This window comes from Dermacentor variabilis, chromosome 3, assembly GCF_050947875.1.
Source record: "Dermacentor variabilis isolate Ectoservices chromosome 3, ASM5094787v1, whole genome shotgun sequence".
NCBI classification, from domain to species: Eukaryota; Metazoa; Arthropoda; class Arachnida; order Ixodida; family Ixodidae; genus Dermacentor; species Dermacentor variabilis.
The window spans coordinates 81,507,065-81,529,075 of NC_134570.1; the positions used below are offsets into that span (position 1 = coordinate 81,507,065).

Genomic DNA, 22,011 nt, shown 5'->3' on the forward strand with positions numbered 1-22,011 from the left:
ATGTCAACTGGAAGCAGGCTAGCAGCTCCGAAAGCGCCAGTTTCATTGGATGAATGAGACAGCAAGTGGCCAATCAGGAAGCGCGGCTCATCGCACGCTGAAATACACATTTTTCTGGCTTCTCCGCTTCCGTCAATTTTGAGAAATTGGTTCCGCTTTCTGCTGCTGAACGAGTTTATGGTGGAAAACAAGAAGTCGCGACCGCGAAGCAGAGCCGGTCGTAACAACACGCCATACCAGCGAACGGCCGCATGCGAGACGCAACGCGTGGTTTGCTGAAACAGTGGCGTTGCTTCTTCAGCGTGCTACTGGGCCGTCGTGGCCAGCTGCGCATAGGCACCTAGAAACACCTGCGATTTCACGCGCGCGAAGGTCTATTAGAAACCGGGTTCGCTCTCTGGTGGGATACAGCGACCGGAATGACTGAACAGCAAGGTTTGTGTCGTGAAGCAGCGGCGTTCTAGACATGATATCCAGCTACGTGTACACTCGGTTTAGCATCGCAGCATACTACTTTATCCAGAGGAAAATAGTCGACAGCGCGCTTGTAAAGCGCGAAATGCCAAGAGTTCTTGCTGTCGCTGCAATACTTACTTGGTCCATTCATGGGTAGTGCCATGGGATCATGTTTGTTAGTCTTTCATGAGCGGCGGCTTCGTGCATCCACACTCCACGGCGTTATGAGCGTGTGGCAATTACGCTGTTATCTCGAGCACAACCTTGGCGCGGACTGCCTTTAACCTTGTGTGAAATGCGCCCCTATTAAATAACGCTTGCTCGAGAGCGGTAGTTTTGGCCGTCGCGCTGGGCCACTAGACGGCATTTCTGCGCGCGTTCTCGTTGCCTCCTTATAACTTGCGCTTTTTGTGTGGCGTCAGGACAAGATTTAGTCAGAAATGAAGGTAGTGTAAAGTGGCATAATGGCTGGACATAACTGGCGCAAAAACTTTTCATTCGCAGCTTCAGCGGACATCGTTGCAGAACTTTTGGAAGTAGCAGTGCACAATATCCTGTACTCGAGGAAGCTCTATCCCGAAGAAATGTTCCAGAAGTCGTGGAAGTATAATATCCCGGTCCACGTAAGTTCTCGCATTTATGTACGAGGACGAAGTCTTCTTTTGAATAGTGGAAAAGAAGTGTTTACTGTGTCGACAACATTGTGTGATGTGTAGTACATTTTAAGTGACACATGTGTCACACATAGTATAACCCCATTCTTCATGAGTTGTCATTTGCTAGGGGTTTTTTATTTTCTTTTGGCAATAGCTGCCATTGTAGACACACTTTACAGATATGTTTCTTTTACAGCTGGCGTCACATCCACAGATTGTGGACTACATTGACAGCTGTGTAATGACAGTGCACAAGTTGCTCCAGCGAAACGAGCTACGCAAGATGGTTGTGCACGTTACAGACTCTAACCACAGGCCCCTGGAACAGTTTGTTTTTGAGGTCACCGTACCAGTTGAAGGGTCCTCAACTCGTTCTAACCTCTCTAGGCGACAGAAAGAAGAGTGAGTCATGTCTTGCTAACTTGTGCTGCTAGTACCATACTCCGCAAGTGCCTGAAGCTCTCGGGTTGCATTCTCAGTTGATCACTTTCAGGGTTTTCACTTTCAATGTGCACTGATTGGTTTGTTACAGCGGGCAGAATGCTGGTCACTCCAGTGAGGCATCGTGCTGGATGTTGCATCACGTAAAAGTGAAAGCAACTTTGAAAGTTATGGACTGAGAATACGGCCACTGGTTATCAAAGAAGACTGGGTATCATTGCTCGAGCTCTTAGTATGCAGTTTCGTGAAATCCGTCGTAGTGGTGTAGTGGCGTTGTGCTGCTAAGCCCAAAGTGGTGCAGCTGACTTGTGGTGCAACTGAAGGCTGTTTTATCTTTGACATAGTGTCATAGATTATAGAAGCATCTGTTTGGCATATTGTTTATCAATGAAAAAATATTTTGCATTGTATTGAAAAAGAAATGAATGTCATAGTGCATAATTGCAGTGAAATTCGTGATATCACAGTGGATGTCATCAGCATTATGGCTTCAGCATAAAGTTAGAAAAGCTTATTTCCACTACTAATTAAGCTTTGCTCTGTGAGAGACATTCGAATAGTTTTGTCTGGTATATTCCTCTTTGAAAGCACTCATTTGCTTTTCCTTTAGCCTATAAATTGGACCGACTAATGAGTGAACTATATTGCTGATAAGGCTGCGACTATGTCATGTCCTGTTGTCCCACAAATGTACATTTGCGTCCTCTGCAGGGAAGACTCGTACCTGCTTGACGTAGAAGCGGCAGCACGAGCCATTTGCCTCAAGGTGACTTCGTGTGACTCCGTCCTGCAAGACAATCCACAAGGTTGGACATCTTTCTGTTTCTTGGCGTCATCCACATTTACTTGTGCGTATCTTTGAGAACAGTTGAGTAAAAGCCTTTGGCACTGTGTGACTGGTGTGTCACACCTAAAACATGGAAGCGTTTCTTTAAGAAGCACATTTTATTAAGTGCAAGCTAGACAAGGTTGGAAAAGGAGACAACATGTACATTCACAGACAGATGGAGACAGATAAGAAAAGTTTCCCAGAGACAACAATGAAAAGGTTTGTTTTTCTTCTGTAACACATTATAGGCACAACAGTAGGTGCTGAAAGTCTATGTTGGGCACTCTGACATCTCTTGCACTAGCATACCTGTCAACATTTATGATACTGTTGTAAAATGCTTTATTTTTAGAGCTTGTTTACGATTGTCGTGTTCATACCAGTACTTTTAATTTGTGTCTGGTTGAGGGCAAAATTGATTTCAAGAGAATACAAATACAGTCGCTGACCGATTTTCCGGAGCCTAATTTTTCAGAATGGTCAATTATTCGAACATACCTGCAGCAATGACACCCCCTTATAGCTACTGAAATTTTGTTTATTGTTACTTGACTATTTTATGAACAGTGACCATAACTTTAGGCAAATTGGCAATTTTTTTTTACCTCCATATTGTGCCTATTTGACGTATGAGCACAAATTATGGATCTAGAAACATTTTAGTGGTACTCTTATTGTACCTATAGATGCCTATTTCAATGTTGATACTTATATTGAATTTTCAGAGAGTAAAAATGTCATTTTCTGTGTTGTCCTAGCCTTATGTTGTTTATAATGCTATCACTTGCTGGGAAAATTGACTGAAGGCAGCTGATTATTACCACCAACTTTGCTGTTGTAAAGACTGTTATTGATAGCTTTGTAGGAAGTGAGAGCATTGCTGTGAAAAGGGCTCAAGCTGTGCTACGTCATACACTTGAAGGTGATTTAGCGTGCTTGGGTGCAACTCCATGTGGGGCTTATTCTAGACATTCAGGAAAGGTTCGCCACCATCCCAAATGTACCTGTTGCTGACAGAGTGAGCTCAAAGCTTCAGTCTGCCTCGGGAAAAAAACTTCGTGTTCAGTAACAACCCTTGGCCGAAACCTAGGCGGAATCCAGGCCCACCCCACCTAATCTCAGGGCACTCAATAAAGTTATTTGAATGAATGAATTCAGTACTGAAGGAACTGTCAAGGGTTCTAACAGGCGAACAATCTGCATTTTCAGAGAAAACTGGATCGTGGAATATTCTGAAGTACAAATATTTGCTGCCTAATTCAGTGTGTGTTGAGTGCTGTTTTTCTGGACGCAAACCAATACTCGGTGAAAAAAGGCGCAACATGAAACTGGCGAATCTTAAGATAATTCTTGTTTCTCGCTACTTTCAAAACTTTTCTCTAGGTGTTTTTCATATAAATCTTGTAACCTACACAACTTGCCTCATTCCGTTTTATCAAGCAAATAAAGTGGATTTCACAATACAGTGGTTTAGTGGGCTGTGTTTACTTGAAAATCATGATTTATTGATCCTCAAATGCACAATGAATGTTTTTATTGAGCCTAAAGGACAGTATCTTTTATGCCTCAAGTGTACCCTGGCCTGGCGTTCAGCTGCCTTCAGGGGTGATACGCTTGGGAAAGGAGCCTGCGCCCTAAATTCCCGTTGAAACGCTCGCAAGAACAACAAAAAGGCGCCTATATATACCTTAAATGACAGCTTCATTGCCTGTGAAAGGCACCTAACACAGCATTTTTGAATGCCTAAACATATGGGCTCTATTTATGAATAAATTTCATAAATATTTGTTTGTCCATGATGCAGCTCATTCTAACTGCAAATATAGACCAAGGTGCCTGTTCACAGTTACGCTATGGAACAAATTCAACATATCTTTAATAATCGATTGGCGTACCGAGTAATCAAACAATTTTTAGTGTCTTTCACCAAATATACAAGTATTTTTCGTCTTTGGCTGTAATATTTTCCATAACTTAAGGTCGGTAGGGCTGTGCTAGTACTGCAGAATTGTTGCAAATTGAGGAAACTTTTGCAGGATAGAACTGCATAATTACTGACCAATTGCATTTTTCCCTTTCCAAGTAGTCGCTCTGTTATATCTTCTTTTTTTTTTAATTTACCGATCTATTAAAGAATGACCCAATGCTTGCCCTTATGTAATGCCTTCAAGCCCTTAGTAAGGTGGAAATAAATGAACAAGAGAGCATCTAAAGCCTCTCTGAAGTTCTCTAAATGCATAACGAGTGCTTTTGAGAATGTCTCCAATGCCAATGTATTTTGGGGCATATGTTGGGAATGGGCATTGTTATCCTAGTGTTAGACTGAGGATTCCCAGAACAGGACGTTCCTTAAACTTTACCTGGCCGTACCTTGTTATTGTAGCGCGCATGCCTAAAGCTTAAGGTTAGAAAGTTAGTAAATTGCAGATGTACTGAGCTTTGGTAAGTAGAGTTCATTGCATGCTCTACGACATCTGCCATCACGAATGATGTGCTGGTGTTTTCGCGTCACTTTATCTCCACTGCCCGCCTTCTTGACTTGCAAAACTTTTTTGAAATGCTAATAGTCAAAGCTGGCTTGTTGTGCAGATATAGACACAATTTTCTGCTTGTTTTCATTGTGCCTGCAACTACCTTCACAACACGTTGAACGCTGCAAGTTCTGCGGGAAACAGGAGTAATAGATCTTTCGCTTAAAGGACCACTGCCTCCTTCATGCTGAGATTTTGTGCAGTGGCAAAGTTTGGCAGTGCTTTTTACCTAGTAGTGCAGTAGTAGCACCTGCCTGTTTCTTCAGGAATGAACCGGGACTACATATCATCTGACCCGTAATAAACTGCAAGGAGTAGTGTTGTCAGCCATGAATACGTGGGCTAAACATCTTTTACAGAGATGTCTGAAAGTAGGGCGTGTTCTTGCCTTTAGCAATAGGCAGCACTACTGTTGCTTTCACAGACACAAAAATAAAGAATCTATTTACAATCTGGCATCACTGAGGGCAGCAGATATTCTGATCTCTGTACAAGCTAGAAAACAAAGGAAAATGTGATGAGCGGAATTCTGAGCCCAGATTTCGTAGCAATTTTTTTAAAAATAATTCTTGCTCTTCTCCGCAGGCTGGCATGCTGCCTTTATCACAAGTTCTAGCTACTTCATCTGACAGATGACAAAATATTAGTGCCAAACTGCAACAGACAAAGGAAGAAGACTCCATAAGCGTAGGCAGCACTACTGTTGCTTTCACAGACACAAAAATAAAGAATCTATTTACAATATTTACAATCTGGCATCACTGAGGGCAACAGATATTCTGATCTCTGTACAAGCTAGAAAACAAAGGAAAATGTGATGAGCGGAATTCTGAGCCCAGATTTCGTAGCAATTTTTAAAAAAATAATTCTTGCTCTTCTCCACAGGCTGGCATGCTGCCTTTATCACAAGTTCTAGCTACTTCATCTGACAGATGACAAAATATTAGTGCCAAACTGCAACAGACAAAGGAAGAGGACTCCATAAGCGTTGCAACAACTTGTCCAATTAGGGCCTCTACTGCTGTCTGTTTTTTGTCTGGCAAAATTTATCAGTAGATTATTGTCAAATTCAAGTGATAGGTTCCAATAGACCTGTTGTGATATGCTGCTGGGGACATTCATTGGTTAGCTCTATTGATTGGTTAGTGCTGAGGCAAGCGGGCTATTGATGTTGCACTGCCTGCGACATTGGCCCACCATGTTGCTGCCTTTGATTGTGCAGTCTCCAGGATCATGCCTGCTTAGATTAAAAGGTTGTGAACTTGGGCGGGTTGGTAATCCACTTTAACTTGCTAAAGCGCTCAACAGACTGTTCTTAGACAAAGAACCATGCAAGGCAAACATGGTGCTCGGTTACACTCTCTCCGTTGATCGGCCCAGTTTACTCAGCCAGACATCTGTCCACACAAAGTGGGATGAATAGCTAACAAGAACTTCACTTTAAATAGGCAGCACTCTTTCTGTATTCTTTCCTATTCCTTTGTGGTTTGGCACCTTTTAGTTTTTTACAAGATGTGTACCAACTTGCCCAGTTAGCACTTGTACTACGGATGGTAAGAAAAGAACAGAATCGGAGAGGAATCATACAAACTTAGGCCATTGGATGGCAAGACAAGTAGTTTTTATACAGGATACATACACATCTCTTCTTTTTTTCCAATCCTGCAGGCTGTTCATTCAGCATCCAGTTACATGTTGCAGAGAGTACAGCCATGAGGCTGTCCTTGAGTGATGATCCCGATGACCAGGCAAGTTTTTGCTCCTGTTCTGTTTGAAAGCTCTCGGGTATATCATCGGTCATTATTTTGGCTCATGAAATGTAGTTTATGCCAGGCCAAGATTGTTTGCCATGAGAAATGGTTATTGCTATATGTTAGTTGATGCTTCACAGTTACCCGTTTGACATCTTTGCAAATTCCTGCTGTAGCGGCTCAGTATCTCTGGCAGTCTACTGCCAAGCACTAGATCTTAGGATTGATTCCCAGTAATGAGAGGCTTAAATATGCCGTTTACAACTAGTTAACAACTGCATTTCTTGTTGAACAATGAGAAACCTGTCACCTAGGTGTGTCTACACACGTAAAGTACAGAGAAATGTCAAAATGTTTTAATTTGCCACATCATCAGGTGTATGATATGAATGATGGCAACATAAATTGGTGAGTGTTGTGGCCATGGAAAATGAGAAATCTTGATGTAAGAGTGGCTGTTTGTCTAGCATAACTGATAGTGCTTCATTTTGCAACTGCAGTCGTTCCCCTGGATAGAGGCAGATGACAAGGACATAGACATACCTGGTGGAAGCATAGTGCCTCTCAAGTGCGCCAACACAACCGTGGGAAAGGTGAGCAGCGCTAAGTAGAAGCACCGAGTATGACGGGGTGTGCCTTGATCCTCCCATAAATTCGGCTTTTGCGCTTGCCAAACTTTATGAAAGTGACCATTCTAGTCCTAATCGCTCTAAACTGAAATGACCCAATGCAGCTTGTTTTTTTTCAAGAGGCTTATGAAATCTATGGGCCTAGTTGCACCTCTGGATAAACAGTGCCACTCCATCGCAAGAAAGCAAATCAAGTTTCTCGTGTAGGGTGCTTAGTATGGATCTGTGGAGGTGCAGATGATGCTCTTACAGCGTTAGCAACAGTACATTTTCATCTTGACAAACAGCATGAAAATCCCAAAGTGTGGCTGCAAAGGTCAAGCCCCAATGCTTGAACAAGGCTGGCATCAAAAGGACAGTCGACTCCCTTTAAGATGAACTCGAAGGGGCCATGAAAATTTGTTCGTCTTATCAGAAGTTCGTCTGATCACAAGAATAATTGGCAACATGACCAGGTGCATCCAAATATCTTACTTCAAAATGGTAAATGAAGTAGAATCATAATGGGGGGAAAATGACATAATTTATTTAGCTGAACTTTATAGAAAACTGTTCTCAAGTGGTACTCTTGCTTAATTTCATCCAGTTTGTGATGGATGTTTGGCGCTTCTGCGAAAATCTGTGAGCAGTCACAAATGATGTCATCTCTTCTAATGACATTAAAAATCCTTCTGTGCCTTCGTGCTGCTGGAAAAAGTTTATTGGGCAGTCAAAGCAGGCGTCTGCTGTCTCACAGGTCATCATTGCTATCATCCGAGCTAGTGAAGTACGAAGGAGCATGCTGAGCATGCCACGAAGCAATGCAGCCTATAAGAAATTCTAGGTGATGTTGAGCAAAGTGGGGAAGTAGAAACGAGGTGGAGCTTCACAGAGGAGGAAGGTAGACAGAGGTGCGCTGGATTGGCCTCTTCTGGCAGTTGCTACAGGCTTCGTTTGCGATAACGACGTACTGGGTTTGTCTCGTAATAACATCACCCTCGCGTGCCGGTACGTACGCTGTGGGTCCAAGAGAAAGCGTGTGATGGTGAGCTGGCTGCTCAATCTCGCATGTGAAAAAGAGAGAGGGGGGGGACGCATCATCTTCTGTCGCGCGCATGGCACCAGGGAAGGAGGGGGGCATTGTACTTTGGCTGCGTGTGGTCGCGCAGGCTTTATATCTTGAATGCGGTCTGCTTTGGGCGTACTGTCTAGGTGGGCTGATGGCTCGTAGTTTTGTGTGCACTGTGTTCTCACCGCTCCATTTGCGTTGAAGCGATAGACAGCACGAAGGTCACTTCGCTCGCTGCTGCTGCTGCGATCCCTCATGGCAGCGTTTTGACGGTGAGCGTCCATGGTCATTGAGTGTGATGTGATCAGTCTTGCCTGTGCGCCCTGACACCATGCTTGTGAATTTAGTTAGTCAGCAAATGTTTACAAGGGGGCATTCTACTCCGGCGGCGGCTGCATATGGCTTGGCCGTGCGAGCCCTAGATGCACTGAGGGCCGATAGCTTCGTATGCGCTATAGCACCCATACGCTTGCGCCTCACTCGTGTTCACAAAGTTTCTTTTTTTTTTTTCCTCTTCCTGTTTTCACCTCTGTCCACGGGGAATGCGTGCTACAGGCTCCAGTAGGGTGCCTTGATGTGCGCGCCTCGGATGCGGCGCATCGAGGCACCCTAGCCTGCAGGATCGGCAGCGATGGCGGTCACTCCGAATGTTCGTCTTAACCGAAGAGCACGTCTGAGGCGATTCGTCTTAAGTGTTTTTTTTTTTTTTCCATTGAGTCTATGGAAAACCAAACAAATGACAACACATGTCTCGCGCTGCTCAGGCCCCTCCAGCTCAGTGTGCGTCAGTGCCTCGTGCTGCAGTGATTCATGCAAAGCTTCGCATTACATTGACTACCGCTGAGTTTGCCAAACCTTTAGTGACTTCGGATCTATGTTTTCCCAGTTAGTTTTTTTCTCGCTTTCTTTACAAAACGTATGGGTGAGGTTCTACTGTATTAAGACAATAATCTTGTCGCTTTCTACATTGTAACATAAAGAAAGCTTTGTACAAACTGCAAAATGAGTATTGCAAGGACAGGTAGTAGTGGAAGTGCTGTGACACACCACATCAAACTTTTAAAATCTTATCGGTTTCACCACTGGTCAAGAACTAGGAATGCAAGGAACAGATGTTGAGCAAAATGAGGACAAGGTAAAAGTGGGAGCCAACATTTCGACAAGTGGACTTGTCTTATTCAAGGAACTGATGCACCACTTGAAATCTAGTTGAAACTTTGTACCATGCCTAGGTTCACTAGAGGCCATATTCTTGATAGATCGCATTCGAGGATTATAACTTTTGGTGCACATTGATTCACAAACAGAGAGAATGGTTGCTGCTTCTAGAGGCTTTACACTAGATGTCGAACCGTGTGCAAGTATCAAATCAAGAATATTGCCTAAATGCAGTCTACAGCATGATGTGTTTCTTTCTTGTCCCTATGTCTAATCTTTTTATCACTTGTGTGAAACTGTTATAGAAATGAGGAAAAAGTAGAGCATGACAGGCATCGAACCAGAAGTTAATGCTACTAACTTCTTCTAGCAATCAACGCATGTTGCAATTTTATGGGCTGAAATTCTCACGTCTGGATACGTAGTGGCTTTGCACAGTGTTGCTATGAAGCGGCACTTTAGCGAGCTTTGTTACTATGACTATTGCTTAAAAAGTAGAAAGCATTTAGACAGTTTGATTACACGGTTACCATGTACTCTACTAATTGCAATTGCACTGAATGCTGTGTCACCATTCTGTGTTATGTTCTCCATTACAGGTCCAGCTCTACGTTGTCGAGAGTGACGTCAAAAAGCCTTCATCCTCTTGATGGTGTTGTATTTCTAACCACAAGAATTTTTCATGTTACTTTAGGAAAAAAGCATCATTTTTTCGACCGACTCTAAGTTATTATGTAAATAAATTTTTATACTCAAGCGAGATGCTTGAGATCTTTCATGAACACTGTCAAATTCATTTTGATCCGGATTGTTGGATGTCGTACCCCAGGACATCATCACAGTATGCTGCAAAAAAGAAAGGCAAGGTAGTTTTTAAATTATGTACGAGGTTTACAATTTTCCTACAATGAAGTTTCGTTGTTGCATATGCAAGAGAGAGAGAGAGAGAGAAAATGATCAATGAAAGGCAGGGAGGTTAACCAGGACTGTACCTGGTTGGCTACCCTACACTGGAGGAAGGGGAAGGGGGAGGGAAAGATTAAGAGAAGAAGAGAAAGTCCACTGTAGATATCACCGACGTGGTAAGGTTTTCTGCTGTATATCCATTGACAGTCGCTCAACCCAGAAGTTTTCAAATATCGCAGAAACGCTTTCGTGGCCTTCTGTAGCTGCGATATGCGAGGCCACAATCCCAAGATCTTGTTCAAGGTGAACGGTTTTCTATCTGACTATGCAAGATTGAGTTCACCTACTCTTAGCGTACTGTGTACTCCACAATGCATGCATGGTACACTCCTCACCAAACGCCTTGGGCAGGTATTCTCAGTTGTCCTTTCCAGGACACAGTCACTTTTGTGATATTTCTTGTTATTAGCATTGAATACATTGCTGTCTACAGGCAACAGCATTCCTGGCACAGTGCCTGGAATGCTGTCGTCCATAGATGCATCCGTCGCTGGCCATACGAAATATCTTTTAAATGATTGTATCCCCAAATGTGAACGATTGAGAATATACCTATTGCAGCTTGTGTATGTATGTACTATATTGCAGTTTTTGCAAGAGAATGTAGCGGCCACTCTTCATAGTCACGTCACAACTCTGTTGCATTGCCCTGGCAAAAATGTGTAGATTTGTTTGCAGATAGTGCTTGAAAGCTAGTTGCACATTCATATGTCTCCACACTAAATCTTCCTGTGCTGCACTACCCAGCATTCAGTCACAGCTTTAAAATAGAACACTTCGTAAGTTAATTACTGTTCATTATGCAAGTAGTAAAGCAGTGTTTTGTGTAGAGATACACCAGCAATTTACTGTTGTAGGAAAGTTACATTTTCATACTACCTGACAGATGGCAACTTCATGTACATAGTTTCTAAAACTAAACATTTTGATTGACGAGATCACTAATCGTAGCTTTTAACGTTTCGGGGCACCTTTCGCTGGCTGCCCCTGGTGTGCACTCTTGAAATGTCCAGCTGCCAGAGCTGGCCCGGCCTCGCAGGAAGAATAAATCCTGGATGTCGTGGTCTCGGTGTCTTTCTTGAGGAAATGTCCAGCTGCCAGAGCTGGCCCGGCCTCGCAGGAAGAATAAATCCTGGATGTCGTGGTCTCGGTGTCTTTCTTGAGGGCCACAGCCGAGTCCCAGAAGCCGCGTCCCCACACTGGTGCCCAATGTGGGGCAATGTTCAGCTGTGACGACAACCAATGGAGTGCAGAGAGTGTTTCACAACTGGCACAGAAAGGCCCAACCTTCACAATTTTATCGTAAAATGTGCGATTTCTAGAGGTTGCTTACGACAGTCGTATTTTACCATTTTTCATTCGCGGCTTATTTAGGACAATACCGATTTCAACAAAATGCAGATATAGTCGTCTAGCAATTTTTCAGAATCTGACTTCTTGCACCTTCTCAATTATTGAGACCTACTGGTAGCAGTGCCACCAGTAAAACGTCAGGTGAAATTCTGGCCACCGTTACGTGAATATTTCGCTAATGAATATCGTGAAGATTTCTGCCTTTTCCATGACGCAGATAATTTTTCGCTGCAAATATAAGCAGCGTGCATTTTCACAGCGTATCGTAACAGAGTAGGTTAGTACAGCTACAAAGGTAAGCAAATTTTTTTTTTAACAGCGTATATCTTGCATAGAAAACGATTGTTAGTACTTCTCACTTTAATTTTTTACTTCAACAGTAGTTTTTCTGTCTTTTAAGGTTGACAGGTCTGGAAAAAAGGTTATAGATGTGAATTCACCAGTAGTAGAACCTCGTTCATACGTTTCGAAAAAAACCGCGAGAAAAAACGTAATAACCGGGAATACTTGCGATCCCATGTAACCAAAAAAAAAAAAAAAACAGGCTCGACGATTGACATACACGCAGTGCGAAGCGTCGCTCTTGTCGTTGCAGCGTCGAGCTGATGGTGTGCCGGCGGCCCAAGGCGCGTTTCGTTGTTTTCCTATTGCGTGGTGTTTTAAGAGGACGATGCCGGATCCTGCCGAAGTTAAACGCGATGCTCACATCGCGCTGCCTGCATCAGGGAACGGCGACGCGTTTGGGCTATCGCCTACTAAAAGCGTGCAGTACGCTAACAATGGCGCTACGCACCGCGCACTGTAAAACGCATAGGCGAGGATGCTTTTCGCAGTAGGTTTGATGCGGTATGCGACGACCCGGGCGGAGATTTGCTGGTACCATAATAAGTGCGCGCCGTCGTTTTCGTGTGATACGGGCGGCTCCGTTCTCGATCGCGCGTGCCTCGATCGTTTTCTTGTTCACATGGGATCCAATGGCCGCAAAACGTATACGATCGTAGTCTGCAGCAAGGAATAATGTTTCGGTTATCACCTATTAAAAACGTGGGCTAGACGCTTCCGACGGCACCACGCGCTGTGAAACAGATAGGCTAGATGCTTATCGCAATCGGATTGGCGGTGATAGCTGTGACTGACACGTGCGCCGGAATGCGAAACTGAGTGCGCGCCGGCGTTTTCACGTGAGACAGGTGGGCAATCATTGCGGTGAACCTGCCGCGGCGGTCACATACATATCTTAGGCGGGTGTTCTGGCATAATTCAGTCGTCAGAAGGATTATTCTCAGGCGCGCTCCTCGCGCATTTTCTATGTATGGGTTCTAGCTGCCGGAAATTAACTCATACGATCGCAGTTCAGCGACTTGCTGAACGTTGGTGCCTAAAGATCGTGTTTCCCGGGAACGTATGAACCGGTAAAAATGAGCGTAACTCTATTTTGTGTTCTCAATTGCGAACGTTGGCGCCGGAAAAAACATACGTAACGGGAACTTATCAACGAGGTTTTACTCTATTACCCTCGCAAGGTTCTGATTCAATGGCATCAGAGCCTCTTAGCTGCATTTACTGTACTTTTATTCCTGGGCAAACTTCACACACTATCGGTTCAATTAGTGAGCTATTTAGGCCAGTTGCTTAGAATTCAATGTAACTTGAAATTTTAGTAGAAAATTGTCATTTCTTGTACTGCAAACTTGTTTTATCCAGCTTATAATGTCTCTGTTGAAAGTTTAGTGATGAAAAAGTTTGAGCCAAGTTGTTGATGTAAGGGCTCTATCAACATTGTAAAATAGTAATAAACTCCACTGTATACACCTCAGAGTGCTAAATTCATTATGGCTAACCTAGAGCCTTGATATTGGACTATGGGATATTGGTTTTACAGTTGCAAATATAGTAGCTTTTTATCTATAGAGTACACTGTAAAATGCAAAATTGTATGCACACTATTCAGAGCCACTAATGCCTGCTTGGAAACCCATCGAAATGTAAACCCTGTGGGCAGTTCCACACTGCAGCTCCCTTTATCATGCAGCGAGATAGTGCATGAAAAACATTACTAGTCAATTAGTTTGCCGTGTATGTAATCTCAAGGAAAAATATCTAATCTCATTTGAAAGTGTGTCTGGTGAGAACGCCCACAAGTAGTTTCATGCCATTGCTGCACCTCACTGAAATTTGTAATCTTGTTACTACAGACCAACAGTACAGGCATAAAGTGCAAAAACAAACAAACAAAACCTATGCATTCTTGCTTTCCTTTATTGGAACATTCATTGTCTTGAATCTTGATTTTGTGGAAGCTTGTGAAACAGCCTGTATTGCAGACACAAGCATCGCACTTCAAGCACCCTAGGGATGCAGCTTGGCAAAGCTTTCTTGGAGTATTTGGCCTTGTTTGAAACGTCACACATAGAGACGAAATAAGCAGCTGAAGTGCTAAAACCGGGCACGGAACGCCTTCTCAGATGGTCACTCTCGGAGATATCACTTTCAGTGTGCACCGATTGAGCAAAACTGCTTGAATCATATAATGCGCCATGTACTACGTCACGCAAATGTGATGGTATTGGTGAAGGTGAGTGTCCAAGAATGTGTCCCAAGGCCAGGGAAGTGGACGCACAGAAGTGCTCCGCTTTTCTGCTTCAGTTGCTTGCTTTATTATGTAAAACCAAGCTACACTACGCTTCTCACACGCAGGGGTTCACTTCCCATATGACAGATAGAAACACACAGACTTGTTGCTGCCAGATGAACACAAAAAATTCTCAAAGGATGGATACAGGTAAGAAAACTAGAGAGATTAAGTTCCACACTGCAGTATTACAGTCATTTCCCACATGCAATGCCTGAAACAACTCGCCTGATCCTGTTGTTACCGCATCCAGTGACTCACTTGCATCCCACTCAAGCGACTTCATACTGTGCAAGTCATGATGTAGAACTGCTAATTTGCAACCCTACACCCAGCACACCTCTTACCAAGCACATTTCTACATTCAACTGACACATCATTGTCACTTGCCGACAGTGTCATTAAACTTTAGTTTTGGTTGTAGTTTTTATTTGTACCTTGTTTCTAATGTGTCCCTGCTACAAGAATGTCCTTTAGGTGCATGTAGCGGTTTTAATAAATACTTATATGCTAAGCATCCCACCTCACAGAAATGGCATGTTGCCAAGTCATGACAGCCAGCTGAAAGAGGTTAAAACAAGATGGTATTTTATTTCATTTTTGTGCACGGTTTCAGCAGCATTCTGCGAAAATGTTTCGGTAAAGCCTTCACGCAGAACTATTTTTTTCATGCAGTTATAAAGAAGTGTCACTTAGCACTACAAGGCTTGTTTACAATCACTGTAGCTTTCAGAAGGAGCCAACTGGGAAAAGTGCAAGAACTTTGCCTCAAGGAGACAGATTGTGTGCAAGAACTGAGTGTGTTATGAAAATCCTTACTAGAACGCATTATCTTGCTTTTGCTAGAAAAGAAACATAGGCAAGGGCTGTGCATCTGGTTGCCCTGCAAGATATAATTCTCTTAAAGAAGATGCACAACCAGCCAAACAAAAGAATGAAAAAGAAAAAAATTGGCAGGCGACTAGTAGCATAGTCATGGAATGTCTCTCAACTGTTTACCCACTGATGTTGTATTCTGTAGATAATGCCTTGTCTGCAGGTTCCCATGTAGCATTTTGACTGTGTCCTTGTTGGCTGGCTATGCATACAAGGATTTGGCACAGATTGCTTGCTATTCACCAGGAAAGCAGTTTCTTTTTTCAAAGTACTAGCTTTTCTTGGCTCTTCTATCAGTTTTGTGCCTTTTGTGCCACACGGAGGGGGCGGAGTCGATCCTGGGGATAGTGCAGTTTACATTTGCCATGGCCACATGCCATCTTTGTCACGCCATCATCGGCATCAGATTTTCGTCATACGCATGTCGTTGTGCCATGACTGCAATCCCGTTGTTGTCATACCGTCTTAAGTGTTTTGTCGAAATAATTCTTTCTTCGTCATTCAACCGTGATTATGACGCCGTTGTCGTTCCATTGTTGGCACGCTATTATCATCATTCCATTGTCCTCGTGCTGTCATGGAAGGGAAAAATTGTCATCCACCCACGAAGTTACAAAGGAAGCCTGTACAAGTTTCTCAGAAAGAACACTTTTGAGTTGAGGAAAAATTTCTCCTGGTCTGGGATGCTATCCAGATAAGGACAAATTTTTCCTTAACTGCAAAGCCTTCTGAGAAAGCTGTATGGGCTTCCTTTGTAGCTTTGTGCCACATTTCGGTGGACAATCTTTCCCTTTCATGATACTTCCTCCACCTTGCGGGATTCTGCAGAACTGGTTTGCCATAATCTGTCCTCATGCTGTCGCTACACTAGTATCCTTATAATTTCATAATTGCCAACCCATTGCCGTCATGCCTTTGGCTGCGCCAGCTGTATGCTTAGAAAGCCAGCGATCACTAAAGCATTGGTGAGGAGCACAGTAGCTTAAACAAAGACACTATAAAACATCTTTTACACTGAAACTTGTTGGAAGAAGCAGGACCTCCAGATCCCCGAGAAATTCACCAAGCTTGACATTGGGAGCGAAATTGCCTATTCCACATCACAGCTAACTTAAAAAAAAAGGGCCAAATTTTGGTTACAGGCTGGAAGTTGCTGCGTGTCCTCTATGGACCGTTCTGTCGCAAAACATGTTCAAATTGGCTCATTAATAGCCGAGATAGAAATATTTCAGTGCCGCAAACCTATGATTTCAGGAGGCGAGCTCTACTGCCACAAGATACATTCTCTCTACTCACCCCGTCTAGCCTCCCCAAGCGAAATTCCTTCCCTGCGTTTTCCCATACCGGACCCCGAGGATCGCGTGACGCACAAGTCACGGGCCCTGCCATCATATTTTCTTTTTCTCCTCGCTTTCTTGCAGCATGGTGCACTTTCAATAATGGTGTCGCAGGAGAGCTGTTGTGATTGTCTCATTTCGCACAGGGCACTATTTTGTGCGCTGTGCATGAGGAATCTGACTAGCGGTATAATTCGGTGCTACACGAATACTGAGGCAGAACAAACAGATGGCAGGGCATGATTACGCATTGCAGCGCGGTAGAAAATGGCATAGTTTCGGTACCTATGCATGTGACCGTACAACCGTGGTGACAAGCAGACGAAGCGGAAATACATCTCTCTTGCTTCGTTGCGAAGTAAAACAAAAACATGCAGACATTTGGTTTGTGTTTTATTATTTCTCTAAGCTTTAAGCCATCCATTCGAGTAACATATTACACAAATATCAGATGTTGCCTTGAATAATTCTCAAAGTCACGTGTCACCACGAGCGATGTCACAGTGCGAACACGTGTATGTAGGCGCACTAGCATGTGTACGTCACCCTCTGGCTTGGAGCGCAGCGGCCGCGACGACAAGCGAAAATGGCATTTGGTTTGAAAATTCACATTCTTCCATGGCGTGTAGCGACGTAATACTTTGCAGACACAATTGTTATCGCGCAATGTATGCTCTGCACTTGTCAGCTCAAAAGGGCCAGACCTGGTGAGGGGCCCTTTAAACATTCGCATTACACATTCGTTACCATCCTGCAAGTTTATTATGCCAGGATGCTGAACACAGTACAATCTTGTTGGGTGGGTATAGAGAGGGGAATCAGGTGCAAGTAGAGGGGGAGGAAAGGCAGGAATGCAAGAAGGTAATGTACTATGTGGGAAGCCTTCAATGGGTTCCGCAAAGAGCACCCGCAAGAGGGCAGCCGGTTCCCATGCACTTCCACCCTGCAGCTGAAGAAGCAAGTTTCTTGTGAACGCAGATTATCCACACTGTCGGGTCACATTATTTTGCACTTGCAGGAAAGCTGTAGGTCAAGAGATGCGAGAGTTGAGCATCCCCACAAATTCTATGCAGACGTAAGATTGTGTGGCTAGTTTTAAGTGTTCTTTTGGATGAACATAAAACTGCCCAACTATGGATTATAATGTACGCACACTTAAATATACTAGGCTTTGTCTTGCAATAATCGGAGTGAAGGAAGAAATTTGAAAGATGGGGATATGTGGCCAAGGCAGTGCTCTTCACCAAAATGTTTTCCTTCTGCAAGAAGTTGTGCACATCTGGGAAGTTAACCAGTAGTGCTTTTACTTAGTGCCACATGAAAACACACACACACACACACACACACGCACACACGCACACACACACACACACACACACACACACACACACACACACACAAAATGTGTATAACACATCTTTTGGACAAAGTTCTACTTTCTTGTGGCAGAATACATAATTTATACCAGCAGACAAAGTGCGAATGTGACAATTTATTGACATAACGTATTGGAGAGTACATATGTATGTGCTTGCAGCCTTCTGAAGTGGTAGAGCATGCTTACAATGTATGCAATGTAATTTAACTGCAGGGCTGCTGTTTTAGTGAAGTATATTCATATTTGTGCTTGATGATTAAGTATTATATGAGTGTGCTTTCAACAAAAACAATCACAAAAGATTAAATCCACTTCCAAGTGGATTCAAGTCAACTTTGCTATTGATGCACTTGCCTCAAAAACAATCTATTCTGAGGTCTGTGTTTGGATTGCATTGTTTGCATTTCATTTGCCCATAACAGCGCACCTACACAGCCTCCTGCATCAGTTACTGCACCACTTGTTTAGAAGAGTAAAGAAAAATGAGGAACAAAAGATGAGGCAGCACAGTAAACTTGAAATATATTTAGGATCAAACATAATGACAGCTTATCATGTGAGTGTGTCTTCAGAGCGAATGTACTCGCCCACATCCGCCTGGTGGAACACAACTATGGTCATGGGGTCTGCACGTCTGCACTCCTGTGTGGACTTTGCTGCAACACCAAAACCCTGAAAGACGGATGAAATGGAAAGGAATAAATTTGTGCATGTTCGTGATTGCAGCATTGGTAATTGCTTCACTTCAACCAGTGGCATGGAAAAATCAAAGATGTTTCTTCTGAGCAAACTTTGATACAGCATATTTCATGGTGCCATAGGTATGTATGTGAGAGCTTTGCTAATGAAGGCGTGCTCCAGGGCGCATACTGGCATTTTTGCTTTTTTCTCTCATTCTGAACACAGAGCAATGTTAACAGTGGAGAATGATGTGGCGCAGACATTATATTCTTGCAAATTACGCCAGTGGTCAGGTTCGACAGGCACTGCTAACCACTCGAGAATGTATCAGAGGTAACCACAATACACTGTGAACCAGTAGAAGTCACTTCTTAGTTTAAGGTAATCGGCATAATTCTTTTCAGTGTTACTCTGGACACAAACAACTGACATACAGGTGGCAAAGTTGAAGACTTTACACAGCTCCATTAAGTAGATAACATCTTATGTAGCATGTCTTAATATCCCACTCAGAAACACTTGATCTTGTAGAATGTGATAGGCAACAAATTTGGGAGCAATTAAGAAAAGGATCACAAGATGGATTAGTGGCGCCTAACAAACAAGCCTTCTTTTGTATTTTAAACATGCAGCTGGTTCTCATTGCTAGTGGGCTAACACAAACCATAGATTCCACTGTAAGCCAAACAAGGCAATGGATCACGGTTAGACGGAGACTTGAAGCGATCAACAGTTTTCACATGAGGCCCCGATGGCAGGGCCTGACAAAGACAAGCCCCTTAGTTGAAACATTGGGCCTTGCGATGTCTTTTGTTCAGGTTTCACTGTTGAGTCACTGAAGTCAGGCTGGGAGACATAGTTGTGAGAAAATGGATGTATATTGAACCAAGCAGTGACACAACAGCACACCATTGATGTGAAAACTTGTGAGATGCAGTGTCATTTATCGTCCCCATTATGAAGGCCCAGTTTTTGTTAAGCACACCCATATGAAGACAACTGATAATCAAGTTAAGGAAAGCATAGGGGTACTTATTAGTTTTTATTTGAAGTGTGGAAATGATTAGCTAAAGGGAAATGAAAGTCGACGAAAAAGCAGCCACACCTTTTTATTGCACATGGTTACACCCCCCCCCCCCCCCCTCATATTAGGTTTTTAGATCTCGCGCTTGCTTTCTCAAACAGTCATGTGTGTTGGTGCTATGAGCCCCGAGGGAAGAAAGCCATTCTACCATTTTCATTAGTGCATTCCAAACTAGTTAAGCGAGGCATCATTAGTCTTTGTTTTAAAAAGGCTCTTCTAAAATCCTGCCATCATCTGGTGCACAGAAGCTTCGAAAACCAAGTTTCGCCCCTAAGTGTAGCTGGCTATCCCTTCCAAATACTGACAGCAGTGGCTGGCAGCATGTTAAGAAAACGCGATCACCTGGCTTCTGCTTCCCAACAGAGCAGAAGCAGAAAAGTGATGGTGATGCCGTACATGCACCAAGCTAGCTATAACGTAGAGGAAGTTGGCATGCATGTTGGCGCTGACGCTGTCTTTTCAGCTCCCTTGAAATTGTAGTTTGTGTGCAAAAGTTAACAATATTACAAAGAGGCGGCATGACTGCAATACAAAACACTGAGAAGCGTTTGTTTTGTATGTGGAAGGAGTGGTGTACTGTATCCCTTTAGACCGGGGGAAGGAATACATACGGTCAGGTGGGAAGGTGCCTCAATAATCGCTTACGGGAACATTCGAACAATGTTCATAATCTGGTAAAGACTAGTCATCTAGCCGCGCACTGCTCACGTTGTGGCTGTAAACCCTTGTTTCACAAATCAAAAGTGATATCTAGGAACCCAGATCAAGTCACTAGGAAGATCATCGAGGATCATCAACCCAGATCATTAGAAATGATAACTCTGTAAGTTGGCTATCTGTGTTGCTGTCAAAAAAAAATGAAGAAATCATGCTCCTACCGCAGTAGCGGCCTATGGTGGATGATTTTGCCAGAAAGAAATCTATGTTGTGACATTGGCCTGCTGCACGATCATATATATGTGGTAACCATGTGCAATAAAATAAAATTGTTAGTAGCGCTGTGTCTTCGTTCCCTTCTGTTGTCGTCATGCTTTGTTGCACTTTGCCTCAAGTTATGCAGTACCAACTAGCCCACCAGTCTGTTCTCTTGAATATTATTTATGCTGGTGATGATACATTCCACTAAATGCCTATAGATGTAAGCCATCTAGAATATTTCTTGTGCTTATATTGAGAGAGCTTTCTATTGCAATCCGGTAATGAAATCACTGCGCTTACCAGGGGAATGTCACTCATGGAGTAGACAACAACACCGTCGTATGTGTTGGTGTTCTCTGTGATTCTTGCCAGGCCAGACTTCAACACATGGTGGCCGTAGAGGTACTGCTGCTCTGCGCTTGGTTTGAGCCAGACCTTTTGCTGTAAAGTGCCGCGTTACTACAGTTTAACTGAACTTACTAGACAACAAGAGAACGACATCGTCAGTGTTCGCAAAGAAAATAGAGCGCAGAAGAATGCACAGGAAGTCTGGCGGACGCATCACTGACATCCAAAATGGTTGCAGCTTCAGCAAATCGCCGAAAACTCACCTTCGCGTATGGAGCCAGATAGTCCAAGGCGGTGATATGCAAGTGAAACTTCCCAGACTTGGTGAATTTGCCGAAGCAAGTGCCCATGCTGACGAGGTTCTCCCGAGCAACGTTGTTGGCCAGCTTCATGATCTTTTCGCTGCGTAAACATAACAATAACCCGGCGTGCGCTGTGTGAGCGTCCGAATCTGCGTGCAGTCATGTTCTGTCCGTGTCTCTTGCTTACCTTACGTAATACACTCTGTCTTTATGCAGCCTAAAGCAGTAAGTACCGTCTGGCCTGTCAATGAGAAGCTTGATATTCTCGGATATGCTGTAAAGAAGGAAAAAGAAACGCAAGGAAGTCAACGTCAGCAAAGTTTCAATAACGAGCAGATGACGCACGATGCCATACTGAATTACAATGTTAGCTCTGCAAGCAAAGTCATCACAAAATGGTGCTTAAGACTCACTATTTGGAGAGCTTATCGAAAAATGTTCGAGTTTCTTCGCTCGTGAGGGGACGCATTTCATAGAGTATTTGAAGAACTTGGCACAACACAACAAACCACCACGCACGTGCGCTCCGCACCGCAGAAATTTGGAGCTTGCTGCGTTTTCGATTTGGCTTCTCTCGACTTGTTTTGATCTTTTCTTGTTCAAAGACTACACGAGCCACATAAAGCCGAAGACAAGC

At 43.5% G+C, this 22,011-nt stretch overlaps 3 protein-coding genes across 5 annotated transcripts in view; 1 reads left to right on the forward strand and 2 right to left on the reverse strand.

Annotated features, from left to right (window-relative positions):
* LOC142575953 (uncharacterized) overlaps window positions 1–855 on the reverse strand; it is a 65,524-nt gene extending 64,669 nt beyond the window's left edge. For all 3 annotated transcript variants that reach the window (XM_075685794.1, XM_075685792.1, XM_075685791.1), the window contains exon 1: window positions 595–855. In XM_075685794.1, the coding sequence (XP_075541909.1) occupies window positions 595–619 (25 nt within the window). In that variant the 5' untranslated portion in view covers window positions 620–855. The remainder of the gene's footprint in view (window positions 1–594) is intronic.
* On the forward strand, window positions 132–10,281 carry PolZ2 (DNA polymerase zeta subunit 2). The gene is made up of 7 exons (XM_075685795.1): window positions 132–435; window positions 961–1,079; window positions 1,309–1,514; window positions 2,265–2,359; window positions 6,582–6,661; window positions 7,165–7,257; window positions 10,099–10,281. The coding sequence occupies exons 1-7, from the start codon at window positions 420–422 to the stop codon at window positions 10,147–10,149; spliced, it is 660 nt and encodes a 219-aa protein (XP_075541910.1). The 5' UTR covers window positions 132–419; the 3' UTR covers window positions 10,150–10,281.
* Window positions 10,282–18,538: 8,257 nt separating this feature from the next.
* On the reverse strand, window positions 18,539–21,945 carry LOC142575958 (60S ribosome subunit biogenesis protein NIP7 homolog). The gene is made up of 5 exons (XM_075685804.1): window positions 21,788–21,945; window positions 21,562–21,648; window positions 21,336–21,474; window positions 21,025–21,165; window positions 18,539–18,713 (listed from the first exon to the last, which is right to left on the reverse strand). The coding sequence occupies exons 1-5, from the start codon at window positions 21,841–21,843 to the stop codon at window positions 18,594–18,596; spliced, it is 543 nt and encodes a 180-aa protein (XP_075541919.1). The 5' UTR covers window positions 21,844–21,945; the 3' UTR covers window positions 18,539–18,593.
* Between the last annotated feature and the right edge of the window lie 66 nt (window positions 21,946–22,011).